Raw genomic sequence first — 23016 nt, forward strand, 5'->3', positions numbered from 1 at the left:
TGTCATGTCCCTTCAATGAATAAAAATGAATATATTGGTTGAATGGTTGGACCTTGGTACAATAGTCGATATGTTTATATTCAGCAGATTGGACAAGACTCGTTTACATATCACATGACCTCACCCGTTGAAGATAAATTTAGCGATCAAAAATATAAATTTCATTGATGAAACAACTTAGAAATACTGTATCCACATAAATAAAAGTTATGGCATATAAACTTAATTAAGTCACGTCGAACACCCTTACCCATATCTATGTCAGGTCACGTGATATGCTGAGTACAGACGAATAACATTATGAAAGGTTACAAAATAGATATTTGCATTTTTTAAGACGTTAGATATGAACGCATTAAGATACATTTTTTTTTCCTTTTACATATAGATAGATTTTGGCAAATACATTGACTAGGTGAAGGAGAAAACTGTACATAATTGCGTTTGCGTATTTTAAATTTCTAAATGTGGGGCGGAGCTGAAAGTTAACGCGAATATGATGTAGTTTGCACCAACTACCATTAAAAGTATATCTCCCATGTGATTGTTTCATATATAATAAGAAAGGGATTCCATAGGAGTACATAAATCAAAAGTTGCAAAATAAAAGCAGAAATTTTAAATTTTATTATTTTTTTACAATTTTACTTGGGCCGTGTTTCTCATCATTCTTTGCTTACGGATCACTGCACGTCATTAATTCTATATATAGGTTGATTGTGAGCTGAAGATGGCCAAAGGGTACAAGGATAGGCTCAGGGCAAGGACCTAACACAACGGTGTTGTACGAAGACATTTTTACCCCTGACCTAGCAAATTGGTCATTGAATACACGTGCACAGACAATTGGAGGAAAATACTACCACAGAACTCTCCAATAACTTCGACCTCTTGTCTAGAAACTTGGTTCAATTTCAGTGCTTACCTTTTTGCCCACAGGTTTTTAGACAGAGCCGTTGGGATAGAAATTATGCTCTGGGTTAAATTTACACAGATATTGACTATGATATTGCCCCCTGGCCTAAAGTGGTTGACTTTGATTCAAGGTTACTGAATATTATTCAAATTGTGTTTGTGATGGGTTTTCATACGTACTCGAATAGGTTTCGGGTCACGTGATCAGATGATATAACTAGTAGGATCATACGGTGGCGTGGTTTAAGTAAGGTAAAATGGCAGTTGATATGGAATGCAATGATTTTGGGTTGACAGATTAGATTGGGCTTACCTATGTAATACTTGTTGGTTTTATTCATTTAGCACTTTATTGTTTTATATTCGGACGAACGTAGTGAGGGAGAATATAAAGAATATGATAATGACTTGATAAATGGTTTTGCATTATAGGACTGACTTTTTAAGACGTAAAGGAAATGCAATGGATTGTGTTTTACCGTAATTGTTAACGATTTTGACAAAGTTCCTCTTTGACTTTGACCTTTGACATAGAGACTCTATTTGTGTATAATGACTGGTGAAATATTATCTGTCGGATCAAAGATATTTTCACAGCGATCTTGTATGACTTTAAACTTTAACTTAAAAATTCGCTGAAGAATCACTGAACATGATTAAAGTATGAGAATTCTCAAGGTTTGATATGGGACAGTTAAGGCCAAGGGTATCAAAATTATGCTCCCCCAGTGGTTTAACTCGAAGTTTGGAATACATTGACTTCTGAACTAGCAAATTGGTCATTGGACACACAGACAATGAGAGAAAACAAATAAGTTCCAACAAAACTAGTAAACAGACACATCCAATGCCTTAGACCTTGGTTCAATGTTACACATGATTTTTGGACATACTTTGCACCGAAATTTACCACTGGCCTAAAATAGGTTCAAGATCACTGCACCTCTTTACCAAGGCACACTCTCTGAGAGAATATTAGCCAGATTTGGTCAAAAGAGAGAGAAAATTTGGTCTGGTTAAGTATTTACATGTACATAACCCTTGATCTAGAAAATTTGTTTAGGAACACTGTTCTTTGTGTATTCTTGAAAAAGCATCGTTGGTCAAGTTTGAGCTAAATTGGACCAAACAGGGAGAAGATATAATAATCCCTAAATATGATATCAGATGGGCAGACAGATCATTGTAAGGTTTTTGTATCAAATATCTCAAATGCTTTGCATTTACATTCACAGCATCTCAATTTCTTAAATTGAAACAAAAAATTGAACAGACATATCATTGGGCAAACTAAAGATAATTTTTTAAAAATCTGTTGAACAAAATTAGAACATTTTGAAATATGGTTTTCCATTTTTTTTTCTGTACATAAAACAAAAGAGGAAACAGTAAAAAAATAGATGAAATCTATTGGTTCTGGAATACCATCTCTGTACAATTCCTTAAATTGTATTTTTTATGCAGGGAGTAAAGTTAATCATATTTAACAATGAATGTTTTATATTATATGTAAAAAGGTATTGAGAAATCTACAAGCAACACAGATACGTACAAGCCAACTATTACATAACAATAAAAGATACTCTATTAATTATTGCATTTGTTTTATTTCTTTTATAAAAGTAAACTTTGACATCGATTTGATGCAGTAACTCTGGCGAACATTCTTCAGTATTAATGTTGATTGTCTCACGTTCAGTTGAAATAATGGCACAATAATTGCACAATAGAAACTGAACAAGCAATCTTCATATGACATCTTTATCAGGACAGTGTGAATGCCAAATTCATCAAAAAGAAAAATATCAAACAAAAAATATATATACATGTGTACATATGAACAACTTTTCACACTGCATGGGCACTTTATTTTGCCTTAAACAAGCTAACAATGCCTTCATTTAACAGTAATTTTTTTAATCATTGATTAACCTAAACAATAATCATCACTTATTCTTTATATCTATTTAAAAAAATTGATTAATAATAATTGTGATAAAATATCAAAGTTAACAAACATAATGTATCCCACTATAACAAATAAAACTTTCAAGTCTGACAACAAACAAGCAATACTTGATGAGATGAATACCCATGACATGATAATGTTATCAATTCTGGCCAAGTGACTGAACCAAAGAGGGAAGGCTATTATAACAGACTGAGTATTAACATGTACAAACAAACCATTGAAAGATGGTTTTCAATTTAATTTTTGACGATAATAGACATGATATATGAAGTATTTAAGACAAAATTGAATCCCAAATTCATTAGAACAAGGAAAAATGTCTAGGTTTCAAAGGCTTCTAGATATTGGGTTATCTATACATTGAAATAGCGCCAAGGACCTTAAAATCTCTATAGTATTTAACATACTAATCTTCAAGATATCAAATTTAGACTACTTTGAAATTGAGTTGAATAAAATGTCTTCTCATGTAAACACCAAGTAATTAAAATTGAGCAATTAAGTACAACAGACAGAAAGTTATATCTCTATAAAAGATCCCAAGTAAAAAACTTTGATTAAACAATCAATCAACAATTTGTTGTCTGCTGACAAATTAAAACTAAGTATTTTGAGCTTTAGATTAAAAAAATATTAAAATTTAAAAAATATATTTTTAAAAGGTGATTTAAGATACGAATAAAATCTCTGGTATCACAGGGAGGGGGTTGATGGGGGTTTCCCCAAGTGAGATCAAGATGGTCCAGAAACGGGGCCACAGGAAGGGCAGCCAGGGTCTAGTTAGCTCCTGCGCAGAGATGAGGAGATCTCTTTGTACAAAAGTCGAAGTAAAAGCTGTGAGGAAAGAGAAAACTTTGTTATTATTGGTCATATCTTGGATTAAATATGGAGATACAGTAAATACTATCACAAATTATCAGAGATTCAAAGAGCTGCAGACTCCAATGGAACTGTTTACTTTACATGTATTACTTTCCAGATCTTTAAATATTTATAGATTTTAAGGAGTTTTCAGTATATACATTTTGTTGACATTAACAATAGCTTTAGCAAAAATCAGCGGAGATTATATCTTCATAGTCAGATCAGTAACAGCACATTGATTATATAATCCTGGGATAATCCACCCAATAATACAACACTATAGATCAGTATACCAAAATGTTGGACTTAAGAGAATCCATACACTAGATGATACAGGAAATACATACTTATGATAAATGTTAAATGTTAGATATTTCATGAAAATATCAACTCAATATCAACAGTAGCAGGAGTCAACTAAAAGCAACTTTAATACAAAAATTTCCATGTCCAAATGCAGTGTACTAGTATTTAAAAAATTCAGGTATTTTTTTTTATTTAGGTCAAGGTTTGTTATGGTTTGTGTTTGTAAAATATAACTAGTGTGCACTGGAATACTAAAAATGCAAATTGTTACCTATATAATGACAAAGCAAACCCAAAGAATTAAGAGAATGACAAATGTGTTACATGTTAATGTCTTATCATCACTGAAAACTCAGACCGAAGCACAGTCATGATTCTAGAATGATACATGGATGATGTAGTGGTCTCCAGGACAAGCTTAATGCAGGGTAAATTAACACAGGTGTTACAGAAATAGATTTTATAAACAGCCGCCATTATAAGAATACTGAAAAACAAGTAAATAGAAAGACAAGCAGCCTCTTTTGATAAGATGAAGATGAGAGGTGATAAACTATTACAAATGAAGTTTCTGATTAATAAACAATGGTGATACAAAATGTTATGTGCATCCAAAATTCCTCAGCTGAGTTTGTCTCTCTCTTGGAAATTCTTCAACAGACGCATTAAAACCTTTGTCTTAAGCTGTGATAGTATATAGTTTTAGTTTGCTTTTTAATTAATATCCATTACCAATTCATTGCATAACCAATTTCATTGTTTTGGTTTCAAACTTGTTAAATATCCTTGAAAAAAAAATAAGGATCAATTCAACACCCCCCCCCCCCCCCCCCCCCCCCCCCCGAATAAAAATCCCCCATTAACCATAAAAGTCAGCAACTGTGATATAGATGCAGAGAGCTAATGTTACTGCCTTTCTGAATGTATGTGATGATTGACATCCTGTGAAATGATCACTGCTTTCTTTGAATGAAGGCCTAAATACCAAACTCTCTCAGCTGAGGACCATTAACACTATATTCAGAGAAATGGAGGTGATGAGGCGAGTTACACTATGATTTCTACCTTGTTGAGATGATCTGTTCAGGCAACTCTTCATGCATAGTTTGCACAAAAACAGATAAAAAAAATCTTTTGAGGGCACAGAATCAATAGCAATATCAGTCATGGGAAAGTTAATCTATACCCGGTTTCTACGTGTAGATGTTTGGGTATCTACTTTGTTGCAAAAAGTTAAACAATTGTTCTGTAATCAATATAATGAACATTTGCAAAAAAATTATAAATGCACATTGTAAAAAGTAGCACTGAATAAAGAAATGATTTCTGGCAAAAAAAAAATTATGCATGTTATGAGATTCACAAGAAAACAATGAAAACATGGAAGCACTACACAATATATCCATACAATTGAAACTCAAAGGAATGTCACAGACCAATTTGTTGATAAATAGCTTATAATACTAATAGATATGATTCCATAACATTTTGAAATGCTAAGTCTGTCCCATTGTCAAGAATTATATATGTAATTCAGATAAAAAATAAACATCATCGTAAAAATAAACCCAGAAGAGATCATGGAGAAAAAGTCCATATTTCTGATCCGCCTAATGACCAGTCGTAACGAGTCAACAAGGCCGTGTGATATGTAGGTTTGTAGGGGCTTGATATTCTCCTGTACTTTAGTGTACTCCCGATGATATGAAATGTAGGAGCTTACCAATAATGCCATTATATCTGAACCAATCAGCATGTAGAAAACGTTGTTCCAGCCTGAGGACTCGATCACGCCGGCCAGTAGAGGACCCACAGCTGCTCCTGTTAACACAAGTCAACCTTGTCTCAAAATCCGTAAAATGTTCACAGACATCAAAGAAGAGTTGACCATTGTGAATCAAAACCCATTTCATATATTGGTAGAAAAATACTAAATTGATTTAATAATGTTGGACCTTCAATATTCATTATATAATACTAGTACATCTTTCAAAAGCTGCTGCTCAGCTGGGTTTATTTTTTAGATACTAACCTATACTTCCTGTTCCATCAATAATGGCAGTGACTGTAGATAAGGCCTTAGAATTTCCCTTCAGGACCTCGTGTGTGCCCAAATCTGCACTGACTGCCGTAGTGATCAGAGCGTAGGGGCCGTTCACAAAGAAACCACACACCATGGAGAGACCTGGAAGGATAAATGATGAAACATACAGCGGTCACTGCGGGACTCTATTAGCTGTAACTATGATTATGGATAATAAAGGAGACAAAAATGAATTCTTTAATAATAAAATTATGTATCAATGAAAAGAGAATACATGTACAACATGGTTTTTGATAAGGTTGTCAACGAATATTTAAACCCAAAGGCACCTCACTCTGGGAAAAAAGAGAGCTCTTCCAATGCAGTCATACATTAAAACCATTACTAATAATTCCAGCCAAGATATAGCCTACTCCGGATATATTGAAATTCAGGGGACCATGCAAATTATTTCAATATATCTGTATTTCAATATAAGCAAAATTGACAGACGTGAAACCGCCATTTTTGAAAGTTCAATCCGGATGTTAGCATAGAAAACCAAACCCGAACGAATTATTTGGTCATCATTTATCTATTACAGTGAACAGATTACATGAAATATTAGTCCTTCAAAGTTTGATTAAAATTATATCTGTAAGTTTTGTAAGTTTCATTTTGTTACTATCTTAAACCTCATCATAATCTCCGATCGCATTCTTTTACGTTTTAGAGAAAAATCACCAGACTCAAATGCATCAAATACTGCTGAATGCTGCTTGTATATCATCGTAAGTGTACTCGCGATCATCTCAAAATCCTTTGCTGTTTCGAATTTAGGTTTTGACCTTTTATCAATATCCATAACTAGTTCGTATTTAGTGTCCGAAGATAAGGTTTTTCTTTTCCATGGGGTTTCCATGTTACGTCTAGCCTCAATACATCCGTATACGTAAAAACAAAACATTCAACAGTGAATAAATTTTACTTTTTAAAAGGAGTATAAAAACGCACATGATGAGAGCTTATCAATTCACACCTTTGTATATCAACTGGTCAGTCTGGCATAATTACTGTCACCAACCATGACGACAGCCACCAGGGAGTACTTCAATATAACCGTTATAAAAACAACTAATTATCACCTATGGGGACCGATCAGTGGCTTCAATATAAGCGATATTTCAAAATAGCCGATTTCATTATATCCGTTGAATAAATGCAAAGAAAATGAGAGGCAAAAACGGGGCATTTATTTCTATTTCAAAATAAGCAGAATTTCAAAACAAGCAATTTCAATATAAGTGGAGTAAGCTGTATGTAGATATCTCTGGTATATATACTGGTACAATGACTTAAACCTACATGTATACTGTAGTAAGTACACTGTGTGTAGCATGACTTACATACATTATAACTTACATACACTGTGTGGAGGAATGACTTACCTATACTGTGGGCTAGGCTCAAGCTGCCATACAAATTATAGATATACAACTGAAAAACAAAGAAAGTATTATCAAAATAAAATTTCAGAGGAGAAGGAGAGGAACTCATTGGTTTTCTGAGTTATAAATTAAACGTTACTGACTCTTGGTACATACCACAGGGGCTGAGAGAGCAAGCATGAGGACACAGGTGGTTGCCCTCATACCAGTAAAATCCGAGAGTAGTCCAGCGGATATACCACCTACAACGGAACCACAATCACTGACTAAACTGTACACCGCATTATAGTTAGTTTGGATCTAAGACCTCTCATTAATTGTTTTAAAATAGCATCCAGAATGTTTGTTTTATTCCTCAGTAAACTGTTATAAATAAAGGCATTTTAAACTGGAATCTTAATTTTAATGTTTGCACTGATTGAGTGAGCATTCTGAGTTTGCTTCAGGAATATTGTAACACTGTCTTAAATTACCGAAAATCCCTCCAACGTCAAACAGGGTTGAGATGTCGGCTGCCTTCTCTGGGTCATAGTTGGCTACAATGGAAGACAGGCATAGAAAATTCTCTGCATCTTGTACTAAACCATAGTAAATAACTTTTTTTTCAAATTCATTTGATCTTGACATTATTCATATTTGTGTACTTACTCTAAGTAAACTACCAGAAATATGATGTGGTATCAAAATAGATTTTGATGCAAAAAAAAATATTGCAATTAAAATAGATTCACGATAAATGTACATACGAGGGCTGTTCAGAAATTATTGAGACATTTATTCTTACTCCATTGGTATAAAAAAAAATCCACTGAAATTTCACTAGAAAGTAAACCTGGATAGCATTTATTGATTTGAAAAATTTCCAGTCAGTGACATCATTAGATCATTCCTGATAAGCTGACAAACTTACTTACATCTAGTGACCAGGAGCAACCCAAAACTTGATATCGCAATGTCATTTTAACGTGTTTCCTTGTTTTTATGTTTTAAACACCTTACAAACAAACAGAAAACCAAATTATTCTTCATTTCTTATCTTTTGCTTTCATTTTATATTCAACATTTTTAAACATATTCTAATACTGGTAAGTAACAAAATATGATAAAAATGAAGCTTGACCTCTTTACATTGTATAGTTTTTGTTTAAGCAAATGTTTGGCATTAAAAGGCCCTCTTCTGAGATTCCCACCAATTTGGTCACCAATTTGGTGTATATTCGCTGCACCGCCTTGACATCAAAATTCAATAAACTGTCATGGTCAGATTTCTATTGCTTGGTTAATATACTTGTACTATCTCCATATTTCAACTCAAACACTAGTGAAACTTGCATGAATGTTAGTCACAATAAATAGACTTTCCTTCCTTAATATCAATTGTTGGTCTAACAACACTTAGCAAGTAGTTATTTAAGTTTTTTAATCTCAGAGTTTATGCTTGCGCAGGGTACCCTGACCACCAACTTGTTTATGTATAGGGTCAACAAAATATTAAATATTTTTGATATTACTTTCTTATATTATTGGTTTGGGTTTCTTCAATGTTAATGCCAATTTTCATCAAAATTAGTCACTTAGAAAGGGAATTATTTGTGTTTTCTCAATAATGTCCAAACAACCCTCATATATGTGACTAAAAAGAGATGTAAGGGTACTTACCTTTTTCATGAATGTATTTTGGCAGCCAAAACAGGAATGTATAACTAACAAGTTTGGCAAAGAACAGGCAGAGGGAAAACTCAATCACGCCCTGCAAAGAGATGTTACCATATCTGCATTGATGGCTTACAATGTAGTACTAAGAGTTTAGAGTTTCTCTGACTCTTAGACTTACTATCTAGTTCTCAGTTTGAAAATCTTTAAACTGATGACCTACAGTATAAAATTTACAATTTAAGTTTCTCTGACTTACAAATTACATTTGTAGTTCACTGTTTGAGTTTCTGTGACTTGATGACTTACAATGTAGTACATGTACTTAAATTGACTTGATGATTCATAATGTACATCTAGTACTAAGAGTTTAAGTCTCTCTGACTTATTGATGACTTACATGTACTTACTAAGCAGTTGTCAGTTTGAGTTTTTCTGACTTGATGACTTAAAATGTAAAAATTTTTAGTTTCTTTGACTTGATGACTTACTGGGATGAGAAGAGCTCGCCACAATGATATAGGTCTCTCTTTGGACTTGTCCAATGAGATGAGTGAAGTTTGGGAGGACTGACTGTTTGTTGCTCCATATTCCTGAAACATGAGTACATTAACCATGAACTGTCAGCTGATAATAAACCACACATATATAGGAAAATATACTTTTCTTACAAATGTTATTTAAAATTTTTTAATTAATCAAAACTCTCTTAAATCAATAACATTATGAAGATATATTTAATAAAAAAGAAAATGTCAAAATAAATCCAAATAATTCCAAATTCATTTCTATATGTCAAATGGTGTGATTCTCAGATATCAGGTTATACATGTATAAGATGTGACGGGCAGGCAAGTTTCTAGCTGGATGACTACATTGGTCAGTTGTTCGGGGTAATACAAAAAGCAAGCAAGTTTTAATGACATATATACTGATATGTTCTATACAGTTTTTCACAACTTTCTGAAAAAAAAAAATAGCATGGAAGTGTGGATCACAGCTTGTAATACATATAACTAGGCACTTTAATGGTGTCAATGAACTTTCTGATCATTTCACCCGTGTGTAAGGTTTCTTTTTTGGTAATGAATAAAAGTGTACAGGCTTGTGCTAAATTTAAGGACTAGTTCTGAGTCAGTGGGGGTTTTGGCTGTGCTGTCTCAGACATACGTTGATTCGATCGACGCTCTTAAGTGATTCAATCAACGGGTCATCCTCCTGTAAGAGTGGAACAAAAAAAATATTTTGAACACAGGTGATCTTTCTGCTCATTTCAAATGTCTCACACCCATTTATTGATCTAGTAGCTACATCACTTCATATCCCCCTTCCCCCACCCCACCCCCAAGTAGTGAACTCTGTACATCTTTGAGCTTTATTTTAATTTGATTCAATTACACATTTCATAAGTTTTGTCTTTGCATATAGTATGCAAAATTTTTTGAGCCACAATGTTCACATATTAATTCCAACTCTCCTGAGCAAGAGTTAGGGTAATATTTATGGGGTGGCTGGGAAAACACAATTAGAATAAAATCAAAGCAACAACTACTCAGGAAATAATCGCTGTAGTAATACATATTGTTGATTGATACATATACCCATAACCAAGCTATCAGACATAGACACTAGACAGCTTGTAACTAGACAGCTTGTAACTAAGCTTGAGCTTTATTTTAATTTGATTCAATTACACATTTCATAAGTTTTGTCTTTGCATATAGTATGCAAAATTTTTTGAGCCACAATGTTCACATATTAATTCCAACTCTCCTGAGCAAGAGTTAGGGTAATATTTATGGGGTGGCTGGGAAAACACAATTAGAATAAAATCAAAGCAACAACTACTCAGGAAATAATCGCTGTAGTAATACATATTGTTGATTGATACATATACCCATAACCAAGCTATCAGACATAGACACTAGACAGCTTGTAACTAAGCTTGTATTATACAGCTCCCTCTGCAGACTAGCTGAGCTAACAAATAACACTGAACACAAAGACTAGACAGTTGTAGTCGAGCATCAATTCAAATTCCTGCTTACAATGGTCTTATTATTATTTACAGTCTCCATGGCAATGGCCTTATTATTATTTATGGTCTCCATGGGGATGTGACATGTTGTTTTCTTCTATAAAATGAATGCCATGCATTATATATAAATAGACAAACTTCTAGGCATATAAACATAGCGGCTTAAGCGTGCACCATGTCAATAACTGGATGCTCATCTGACAGGCCAGTCGTTGCATTATTTTCTGTCACAAATATTCTTCAAAACATTCCTTTCAATATCATATGTCACAGATGTTAAAAAACATGCAGGACAATTAGATCAATTTAGTAAAATAAAAACTAATCTATCTATTGTATGATAAACTTGTTAGTCATGTCATGAAACTGCACACATGCAAATAAACATCTACTATTAATTGTTAAGCGTTTGTTATTTCTAATGTTAGTCCTGAGCAGATTTTACCTTGTAACTTTCTGTGTTCTGGAAGTATTTGATAATTCATTTATCTTTTACTGCATTAGGACCAAACAAACATTACAGTACATCTTTTGTTATCTTTAATTCATTTTAGAATATGCGTACAGAAATGAGCATCTTTATCTTACCAAATCAGAACTTTCTGTGGCTCTATCTGTATACTGAAAGAAATATTATACAGTTAAAAGTGTAATTTTTCAATTGCAAAAATATGTTTTATCTCAATCAAAGTTGTTCATAGGGAATTCTCCAAAATAGTGAATACAGTTACAATTTTATACATGTATTCCCAATTTGTGTGAAAATGGGAGTCCACAAATTTCACATTATCTTTTCCTTTGACATGTTGGTTACATAGCCTACATGGCTTGAAAATCAGCAATTATAACTAAACATCATTTCATTTAGAAATAGCCAACAACTTGTTGAGAGAAACAATCTTATTTCTTGATAGCACTAGGCTGATCTTTGCTTTATTTGGACTGACCTTTGTTGCTGGCAACTGATCCGGCAGTTCACATTTAACCTCTTCAGGACCTAGGTAACAGCAAAAGATAAACTTTATTTCCAGTAAGTCCAAATCATTACTAAAGACCATACTAGAATACATTGTATTTTGAACATATATAGAGCAAATACAGTATTATTACATAGAACTTCATGACCATACTTTCTAAGCTTTGAAATAATTTTCAGGGCGACATTCAAAAGATAATAAGTAAGATTCCTAAAATGAAATCCAGAGAGAATCAATATGAGTTGGCTATGGATTTTTTCACCATGAATTTATTTTTCTAAGACAATACATGTATATACCGCAATTAGGTGCAATATGCCAAATAAAACGAGATGAGCCATTAATAACAAAAAAGCAATTTTGATGATATAATCCCTGGACCAAACCAGGAGGCTAATATTTTTAAAATTTCACCATCTGGTTACTTTTCACAATAGCTTTTATATATTACATGTAGAAAGGAACAGAAATCCCTAGAACAGAAATACAAAAAATATATGGAAAAAAGGTGAAAATTTGATGCATTTCCAACAAATTCTAAAAGGATTCATTTGTAAATATTGATTACTTTAAAGACAACCCTCTAGGAGGCTTTGGGATGAAAAATAAATTATTTTTTACTCTAAAAAATAATTGATTTAAAAGAAAAACTACATGCAAGATATTTTATAAAAATATCTAGGATAAAAATAATTACAGACTTAGTCTTGTTAATTTGAAATTCAAAGGGAATAGTAAAACATCTTTACTAAACCTGAAGAACTAGATATTGTCACTTACTTGGTACCATAAAGAAGAATACCAGGATTCCTAGTGTACCGATGATTATTCCGGGAACAATAAAGGACCAGCCCCAGGCAGTGTTCACAAAGATCCCAGCAATAAGAGATCCCAAGATGTTCCCTACTGATGTATGGGAATTCCAGATTCCCATAATCAGGCCTCGTCTAATCAGAAAAGTTATTAAAGTCAGGCAAGCCACAATTAAGGTCATAAACCTCAGACAACATCTATTCTACAAGTATTTTGATTTAAATCTCATTTACCCCTATAAATACCAACTAGGATAAAACCAGATCTTGTTAAACTTATTCAGCTTAATTGACTTGAATAAATTCAGCTCTATCTAAAAATCAGAAATACAAATTTAATAAGATACATGTATTTAGCTGCAGTGTGACAGAGACCAGACAAACATGTAAGAGTTGTAGCACTTACTTCCCTTTGCCGTACCAGTTCCCCACACAGGTGACGACAGACGGCCACCCACTGCTCTGTACTAGTCCTCCGATAACCTGAAACAGTCCAAGATACTGACTACAGTACTCAATATAAAAAGATCTATACTTAAGGCCGATCAGGGGTTGCCAGTAAGAATATGTGCCATGACAGTCAATGATCAAGCCAAGGTTAAAAGTTCAGAATTGTTTATCTACCATTCATGGTGATTTAAGACTCTTAAATTACTGTATAAGGTTTCAAAATAGTAAACAGTTTACATATAACTATATGTAAAAATAATACATGTACATGAATGAATTCATATATTCATACAATCATTTTTGATTGATTTTTATTTAAATCAAGTTAGTTTGTATTTCCGTATTATTTAAATAATACATGTATATTCATATACATATAGGTGCTTTCCTAAAATCTTTGAGTGCATTCTCTTATAAAATTTTGCTACACTAGCTCCAATGACTTTGTCTCTCTCGTTTGATGAGTATGAGTTTTGATGGATTAGTATTTAGTGATGAACATTGGTTTGATGTTTCACCTGGATTCCAATAAAGAAGGCGATATTGTGGATATTCCAGAAATAGCCCATCCCAAACAGGATTGTCATGATGCCACTACTGATCATCCCAGCGGACAGGAAGTACCGAAGATGGACCCGCTCAGCCACCTGTCCACTACAGACACACAAAGAAAAACAATTAACGTCAAAAACTTACTGTCCCACTACAATTAAGTCTACAAACTTAGTTTCAATTATTTCATTAAAATCATTGCATCCTGTCAAAACATCTAATATACAGAACAACCTCTCTCTCTCATCCGATGACTTAAGGAAAACTATTCATAGCTTTTACAACGCCTCTTGTACCATTGTTGTGTGAAGGTGGCATTTATAGTACTGCAACAAAACTTTGTAACAAGTGAAAAGCTGTCAATGTGACAGCAAAATGGTTTTCTTTTATGTGAACTGTATACATAATCAATGTCAACCCTGAATTGATAAACACTACCTACCATATCCAGTGAAATGGAGTACCCTGTATGCAATATTTTGCCAAAAACGACTAAGTTCAAAAGCTGGTATTTTTTTCATTAATTATCAGAAATCAAAATCCTAGCAATATGCACACCTCTGATATATGTATTATTGATCTGCAAAAGAACAACTTCCTATCTTGAAAACTATAAAAGGAGTTATCCGTAGAATGAGGGTACCCTTTTGGCAGCTGCCCGCACGCCATTTTCAACATTTCAATAAACGGATTTTTCCATTGGAAAACCCGGTTAATAAACTGAAGAAAAGACGGCAAATTGAGAAGACCTGAATATGCTTGATTCAGATTTACGATGGGTAGTCATCTAGTCAAACATTAAATTTTTACTGGACACTGTGTCTAGGACGGTAGCTAGATATTACACATTGGCTAAGTGATAATGAAATAATCATGATAGGTTCCTCAAACATCCCCCTTTATCTTACTGAGCTTCCCCTTTTATCTTGCTTAACCTTCCCTATATCTCAATTTGGCTAGATTCTCGATTTGTACAACCGCTGTGTTACAGCTATCAATGGTTTCAAAATCAGGAACGCATTTTGATAGCTAGACAGGAAATGAAATGAGAATGGGCCAAAAATGAGAATGGGTCACAAACTGTGAAGCATATCACTAAGATAAGGCCAAGAGGTCATCCTTCTGGGGGACCTCCTCAACCTTCACAGAGGAAGTATGCAAAATCCTCAGATAACAATAAGTCACCTTGACTTTGTGTCTGTGATTGTCACCAATGTATGCGTGAACAGTACTGTTTATCTCTAAGAATAGACTGATAGTTTAAGTCAAACAAGATATCTGTGAGCCAATGCTCACTAGTGATACCCCCGCTCTGATGTGAATATGGAAAATAAGCAAAGTCGACATTTAACAGAAAGCTGGCATCCGATTGGTACAGAAATATATCCCACAATATGGCATGCCTAAACAAATAGTGTGTTAAAATTTCAAGCATCTGCGATAAATAGCTGCTGAGAAATCTTTGAGGAAAATTTGTTTGAAAATTTTGGCTAAAAAAAACAAAGTCATTATTTAACAGGAAGTTGACGTCCGATTGATACAAAAAAATATCCCACAATATGGCATGCCAAAACAAATAGTGTGTTAAAATTTCAAGCATCTGCGATATATAGCTGCTGAGAAATCTTTGACAAAATTTGTTTGAAAATGTTGGCTAAAAATAAACAAAGTCATCGTTTAACAGGAAGTTGACATCCGATTGATACAAAAATATATCCCACAATATGGCATGCCTAAACAAATAATGTGTTAAAATTTCAAGCATCTGCGATAAATAGTTGCTGAGAATTCTTTGACAGAAATTTGTTTGAAAATTTTGGCAAAAAATAAACAAAGTCGTCATTTGACAGGAAGTTGACGTCTGATTGGTACAAAAATACATCCCACGATATGGCATGCCTATACAAATACTGTGTAAAAATTTCAAGCATCTGCGATAAACAGTTGCTGAGAAATCTTTGACGGAAATTTGTTTGAAAATTTTTGCTAAAAAATAAACAAAGTCGTCGTTTAACAGGAAGTTGACGTCTGATTGGTACAAAAATATATCCCACGATATGGCATGCCTATACAAATACTGTGTAAAAATTTCAAGCATCTGCGATAAATAGTTGCTGAGAATTCTTTGACAGAAATTTGTTTGAAAATTTTGGCCAAAAATAAACAAAGTCGTCATTTGACAGGAAGTTGACGTCTGATTGGTACAAAAATACATCCCACGATATGGCTTGCCTATACAAATACTGTGTAAAAATTTCAAGCATCTGCGATAAACAGTTGCTGAGAAATCTTTGACGGAAATTTGTTTGAAAATTTTTGCTAAAAATAAACAAAGTCGTCATTTAACAGGAAGTTGACGTCTGATTGGTACAAAAATATATCCCACGATATGGCATGCCTATACAAATACTGTGTAAAAATTTCAAGCAACTGCGATAAACAGTTGCTGAGAAATCTTTGACGAAAATTTGTTTGAAAATTTTGGTTAAAAAATAAGCAAAGTCGTCATTTAACAGGAAGTTGATGTCCGATTGGTACAAAAATATATCCCACGATATGGCATGCCTTAACAAACACTGTGTTAAAATTTCAAGCATCTGCGATAAATAGTTGCTGAGATAAATGCGACAGAAATTTTTGTTACGGACGGACAGACAGACGGACGGACAGACGGACGGACAGACAGACACACAAGGGTAAAACAGTATACCCCCTCTCCTTCGGAGCGGGGGTATAATAATTACTATTCTTCAAAATTTTTTAAAAGTTGTCACTAAACTGTAGAAACAGTGAGAATTTTGTCAAAAAGGAACATATTTTTTCTGTAAATGGTTGACTAAATTGTTTTACACAAAATGAGAGCAAGTGTGGGTACACAGAAATAATTTAATACTGACACTTTCTAGTTAAACAAATTATTTAATTAAATAAAATTTTGTCCATTAAATGTACACTGTAGGAATCTTTTGTCCACTTCTTAAGGTCAGACGACACGTTCCTCGAGAATCTTTTTTGTATCTCCTCGTAATAAAGAGTTCCAATAAAAAATATTAATTTTATAATTACTATAAAAATGATCAAAATTTACTTGGCTTTGGTTATGTGTCTAGATGGTCGGGTGGTTAGAACCGTGGCCGCTCACTGCCAGAAGCGTATAGGTTCTTGAGGTTGTGTGTTCAAAACCCGCCCCGGCGAAGATATATATAGTTCTAATATAGTGAATTTCGCTGTGATTTAGATGTATTTATTTTTATATCAGCAATCCAAGTGTATTTTCAAGAAGATTATATAGGATATTGCATACTCTTGTATTTTGCAGAAATGCCTGGTAAGGTACCCTAATTTTTTGCAAGAAAGCTTGTCAAAGTAGTAGTAAACCACTAACAAATTACTGGAAAAAGTTATCTTAAATTGAGGAACGTGTCGTCTGACCTTAATAAAGTATGCAGTACGAATTCCCCCCAAAAGTCCTATATTTAGCAGGACCCTATACAAGACTCAGAGGTCACTGTGACTTTGTTTCTTTGACTAAATCATGGTCAGACTACAGTGCAATTATTGCCTCTTTGGTTACAGAGTAATGTAGAGATTGGGTCACAAGAGTATCTGGTCAGAACATTCCGTACATTGACCGTAAAGCCTTGGAAGGATATACAGTATCATCTATGGTCTTTAAATGACCTAACTTAACCCTTCATTTGAATACCAGTATACTGCATTCATAACATAGACATGTACTTAAATAACCAAATTTGCCAGTACTCATAAGAAACAAGCAGTCATATTCAATGAATGATGGAGGAAATTAAAACATTTATCAAAGTTTTAAAAAAAATTTTCCTAGCCTTTAAAAGTACACAATCACTGATCCATGATAAAGTCTGAACATCAGAAGAAACAGACAGATTATGCACATATTAGACATCACATCAACAAAATACTTTTAATTATCCATTATCATCAATTAACAGAGATCAAATCAGTGAGAGATAAATGAAGGAAATATTAGACTGGACATTGATAACCGTACCTAATAAACATTCCGACAGCGTAGGAGAATAGATAGGCCAGGTCCAGACTTCCCAGGAGGGAGCCCGCATTGTCCTGATCTACAATAAAAACAAAAAATTCTCAGATACAGTCTTCTTTACACTGGTACACTTGTTAACTACCTACCACAGAGTGGTTAATCAGACTCAACGAGAGGTTCCCTACCCCTGTCACCCACTGGTTATGTCGGTAGGTAGGGTAGGGCAAGTATTTCAGAGATTTGCTATTTATTTAGATACTTTGTCATTCAAAACCAAAAACTTCCTCACAAAAGAGGAAAATAGTTTAAAAGATTATCTTTGGTTCACATATGATAAATCTGACAAATATGATTTGTTGTGGCCATAGGGGAATTTCATGGATTGAATTTCTTATCACAACATGTTTTACACACATTCATACTCATAAAACCATGTATGATTTGATATTAAATCATTTGCATATACATGTATAGCAACCAATGTGCTTGATGAGCTATTACAATTGTACATTGTGAACAGGAAGAATTCTTGATATCTTTAATTGATTGTGAGTGGTAAAGTATTGATTGCGATAATGGTCACTAATTACCGAACGGTTTCCAGTCGCACCACTTAGTGTTGTTTCCGTGGGAGGAGGTGTTGACCACCACACTGGGGTCACTGATGGACAGCGAGCAGTTCCTGTTCAGGACACTCTTTCAGTGGAGGCAAAAATACATGACAATTAGTATACTGGTAGTTGTTGAATGAAGCAAAATATCAAATCATGCACAAGTAATGTACACTTACAATACTTATGGCATGTGCTAGAACCAAAAGCAGCTGATTATTTTATATCATAATAGGACAAGGACAAGCACTTTCAGTACAAGTGCATGATTTCAACATATTACGCATCAAACTTGTTTTTGAATCAGGATTTAACCAGTAATCTACTACGTTCAATAAGAACTGAGAGACCTTCTGGTGATCTCAATTCAAGATCAGGATAAATGATCTAATCTACATAAATAACTATCAAGCAGCCAGCTTTCTCATTATCAATTTTATTAGCAGTATGTGTTTGATATGGGATTTTTAAATCTATTTGCGCCTTAGATAATTCTGCGATAGACGAATATCTCTCAGACTAGTTTCAAGATGTCATCACGGCCCTCTATCGTGCTGACTTGAACTTTACTGAAAACAATGACATATTTTCAAGACAATCAAAGGTCTGCTGTAAACTAAGGCATTTAATCATTCAATATGCTTGATGGGTGGGTTGGGGTGTTATTGGGTAATCATTAACATTGGTACAAAGATATTAACTGCATTGCCAATGCACAACAGTGCACTTGTCTATTTTCTTTTACAAGTTAAGTTTTCATGACTGTTAAGTAAAAATGAATTTTAAAATGTATAAATGAAACAATCACTTGAAAAAAAATGAGAAAATGCTAGTGACATGATAGGCTGTAACCATATCTCCAGTGTGTAAAAAAACTGAATTAAATAAGAAACAGAGAAATTAGACAATGATATATTGTGTTTGTATCATCATATAATATTTACATTTTTTCAGTGTCTTTGCCTGTGATAACACTATGTACCAGTCCAATAAATTCAAATGACATATAATTGGAGCGCAAGCCGGGTTTGCTTATTTATATTCAAATATTTAATTGTACCATTGCTAAAAATTATATAGATACATAAGTAATAAAGAAACATTCTTTGTATATTATGAGGTGATAATATCAGTCGGGGCAGGAATATCTATCATTTATTAGATTTGATCATGCCCCTACCAAAATATTCACCTCATAATACCCAAAGAATGACTCCTTATTTCTTAAATAAATGATTTGACCATGAATTGGGGATTTGTTAAAGGTAAGGTTGGTGGGAGGTAGAGATATAGATGCTTGTTTAGTTCTCTCTAAGAGTATTTACCTTGACTACACTTATGGGCTTTCTGGATAGGTGATAGCTGGTGTAACATAGAAATGTGAATATCAGGATGAATATCTTATACCTGCAACAAAAATATAGAAAAATACATAACTCCACAAATCAATGGCCACATCCATGAACTCAGTATGAATAAAAATCATCATTGTACAAACTGTTGCTAACAAAGAGACTCTTAAGAACAGCTGTCAACATTGTATTTGATGAAAAATATATGGCCATCTCTGCTCTTCCCTTGACAAATGAATCTATAATGCTTGTGTAATTTTTCAGCATATACATAGATCAATACTTCTTTCAAGTTGTTTAGTGTCTATCGATTTATCTAAGGAATGTGCATGTACATGTATTATTCATATAACATTCAGAATTTTTTTTTTTAAGTAATTTTTTGGTCTAAAATAAGTAACTGATGTAATTGGTACTAATAACCAGGTATATATATAAATAAAAGCAATTTTCAAAAATCTGCACATTTTTTTTTTATCTCTCACAATATGAGAGTGACCCTTTTCCTGTGTTTGCTGTTAAATACAACATAAGAAAGTAGAAATATAAAGAAAAGCGTTCTGAGAGTAGTAGAAGTTACTGTATAATTTAAACAGCTGAGTCTTGTTCAGCAAAATTACATAGCAAGACACCCATGTGAAAAAAAATGTCAGACTCTTAGATATTGTATGCATTTAGTTTCAGAATGTTATTTAAGTAAATAAAAGAAAAAGAATGCTAATTTGCATAAAATTTAGCATTCATACAATTGTATGTATGCAAAAGTATGCACTTCTTGATCATTGAATAAAATTTTACAATTTAATTTTCAGAAACCAGCTTAAGAACTGCAATTTTATTTTATGAAAATGCAAAACACTGAACAGTGAATGATTGAACAAATAATTTTCTTTCAATGTACATGCATGTACCAGTAATCATAAGTGCTCTGTTTGAGACTTCCTTATTATATAAATATAATCACATGTACATGCAATTACATAGATATTGTTATGAAATGATTATTACTAAATCAGTAATACTTCTAACAAAGATCTATGTATGTGATTAAGAAATTAGGTTATGTGTCAGCCAGACAAGGTTTCTTTATGTGTGAGCCATACAAAGTTAAGACGAGCTTACATTACATGTACATTTATACACTAGCTATCTTCACTCATGACAAACATCATTTGCCAAAGGTCAAGAGATTTTACCATATGACCCCTCACTAACACGAAAGTACAGTACTGTAAGTTTACTTTGTGTATCTAGAATTTGAAATGTTATGAGTACATGTGGTTTTAGTTATTGCCTTTATGCTATCTATATAAAACAAACACACATCATGTACATATAGGTCACTAGTACTAACTTCTAAAGCTCAACATATATTTGGCAACCATCCATTATCATTTATGATTATGAAACTACATGTACTGTGAAACTATTCACAAATTTTGATGAACAATCACAGTATAATAAAAAAAATTAAGATAACATACTAGCAAGTCAAATAATTAACCCATAGTTACATGTAGTTGAACTCTCCCAAGATTTACAATGTAAGTTTATATCGTAAATTAAACATTTCATGTAGAAATCAGTTTGTGTTGATTTTACCAAAATGGAAGAACAGATTAAAAAGAATATATGGGGATGTTTTGGTCTGAACAATTGTTTGAGTAACACCTGACAACCAAAAATGATATTTAAAACAATTATTAAATTTAAAATCCATATCGCCCAAACTAACATTTGAAAAGAATCCATGTACACCTATGAGTGTTAGTGTGTAATGATACAATTTTATTCTATTGGTGTATGGAAATTTTAACATATTTTCTACACTTTCATGTGTTGATAACATTGAATGATTTATCAGTCTATACAAGTTTGGTTTACAATTAAACCTGTAAACACTTAAGAATTGATAACAATAAATGTAAATTAGACAAAGGGATTAGGGTGGACGCATTTTGCCTGTGGTAAATCACTTAATAACACTACCCCTATACAGCTATACTGCGGTCTGCACCTGGAAGCCCAAATCCTAAAGCGATTCCAGGTGAAAATGCAAACAAAACTACATAACTTGTTGTAATCAAGTTCAGAGTGTACAAAATATTAAAATTTCCATTGAAGAAAGCCATATACTAAAAAGTTTGAATTGTAAATGTTAGCAAATTCAGCTGACTAATTATACAGGTTGGGACCAATCTCCCAAATGGGATATATTAGTTATAATCAGTGAAATTCAGTTTCAGCTTACCTGAGTGTTCGACTTGAATTTGGAGTTCCATCAAGCGACGGAAGCAACCGAATGCCAATGGGAGGAAGGTTGGTCATCTTACTAAAAAAAAATAATGATGGAATTTTCCTACTATCACCTATCCATTTTCTGTCACTTAACTAAGTCCTTTCGGGTTCTCCGCAGAACCGACTACAACGATTTCCGGTGTACAATGAGAAGAAAACTGTAACGGTGGATAAAGTAATCCCGGATACTAAAAATCAAAGTACAGCTTGTAACATATATTGGGAGATATAAAGTGATTTAATGACTGCATAAATTGTTTTAATTGTGTAACCTTTATTCATTTGAAAATGGTTCAAATTAAACGGTCAATTCAATATCAGCTGGTGTTACAAACACTAAGTACATGTAATTAGTAAAAACATCTATTTTGACTACTCTGTATTATAAAAATGGAATCATTTTCACGTCTATTTTTTTCATTAACATAAGTAAAAAAAATAAATAAATAGTAAAACTGATCTACTATTTTTTTTATGTTCCGTATTACTATAACTGCAGTCTTTCAAAGTCCATAACAGTTTAGGGACGAACCAAAAATTTTCTGCTAAAAAAAAAACTATTGTAAAGATGTAAAATATTGACCGAATTTGTCTTTTTAGTAAAGAAAAAATGATTTATTATACTTGATAGTTGCTTTACTCACTGTTCTTGGAGCAATATATATCACACGTGCACTATACGTCCGATCGCGTGTTCGACCAGACATTGATATAG

General features: G+C 33.2%; 1 protein-coding gene across 7 annotated transcripts; it reads right to left on the reverse strand.

Moving 5' to 3' along the window:
• Positions 1-2502: 2502 nt before the first annotated feature.
• Positions 2503-23016, reverse strand: LOC105325019 (glucose-6-phosphate exchanger SLC37A2). 7 transcript variants are annotated; one of them, XM_034445650.2, is made up of 20 exons: positions 22946-23016; positions 22255-22335; positions 19977-20058; positions 18631-18736; positions 18041-18119; positions 13977-14112; positions 13415-13491; positions 12977-13143; positions 12167-12216; positions 11808-11840; positions 11665-11682; positions 11230-11316; positions 9673-9774; positions 9188-9278; positions 8002-8064; positions 7685-7770; positions 7529-7577; positions 6090-6242; positions 5781-5878; positions 2503-3721 (listed from the first exon to the last, which is right to left on the reverse strand). In XM_034445650.2, exons 2-20 carry the CDS (start codon positions 22329-22331, stop codon positions 3668-3670), a joined length of 1608 nt encoding a protein of 535 aa, XP_034301541.2. In that variant the 5' UTR covers positions 22332-22335; positions 22946-23016; the 3' UTR covers positions 2503-3667. The 7 variants fall into 7 exon arrangements, with proteins under 7 accessions (XP_034301541.2, XP_065933384.1, XP_019921395.3 ...); XM_066077312.1 differs by lacking the exons at positions 11230-11316; positions 22946-23016 and adding an exon at positions 10352-10399 and having other exon boundaries at positions 22255-22449; XM_020065836.3 differs by lacking the exon at positions 22946-23016 and having other exon boundaries at positions 22255-22449.

Source organism: Magallana gigas, chromosome 2 (assembly GCF_963853765.1).
Source record: "Magallana gigas chromosome 2, xbMagGiga1.1, whole genome shotgun sequence".
Lineage (NCBI taxonomy): Eukaryota > Metazoa > Mollusca > Bivalvia > Ostreida > Ostreidae > Magallana > Magallana gigas.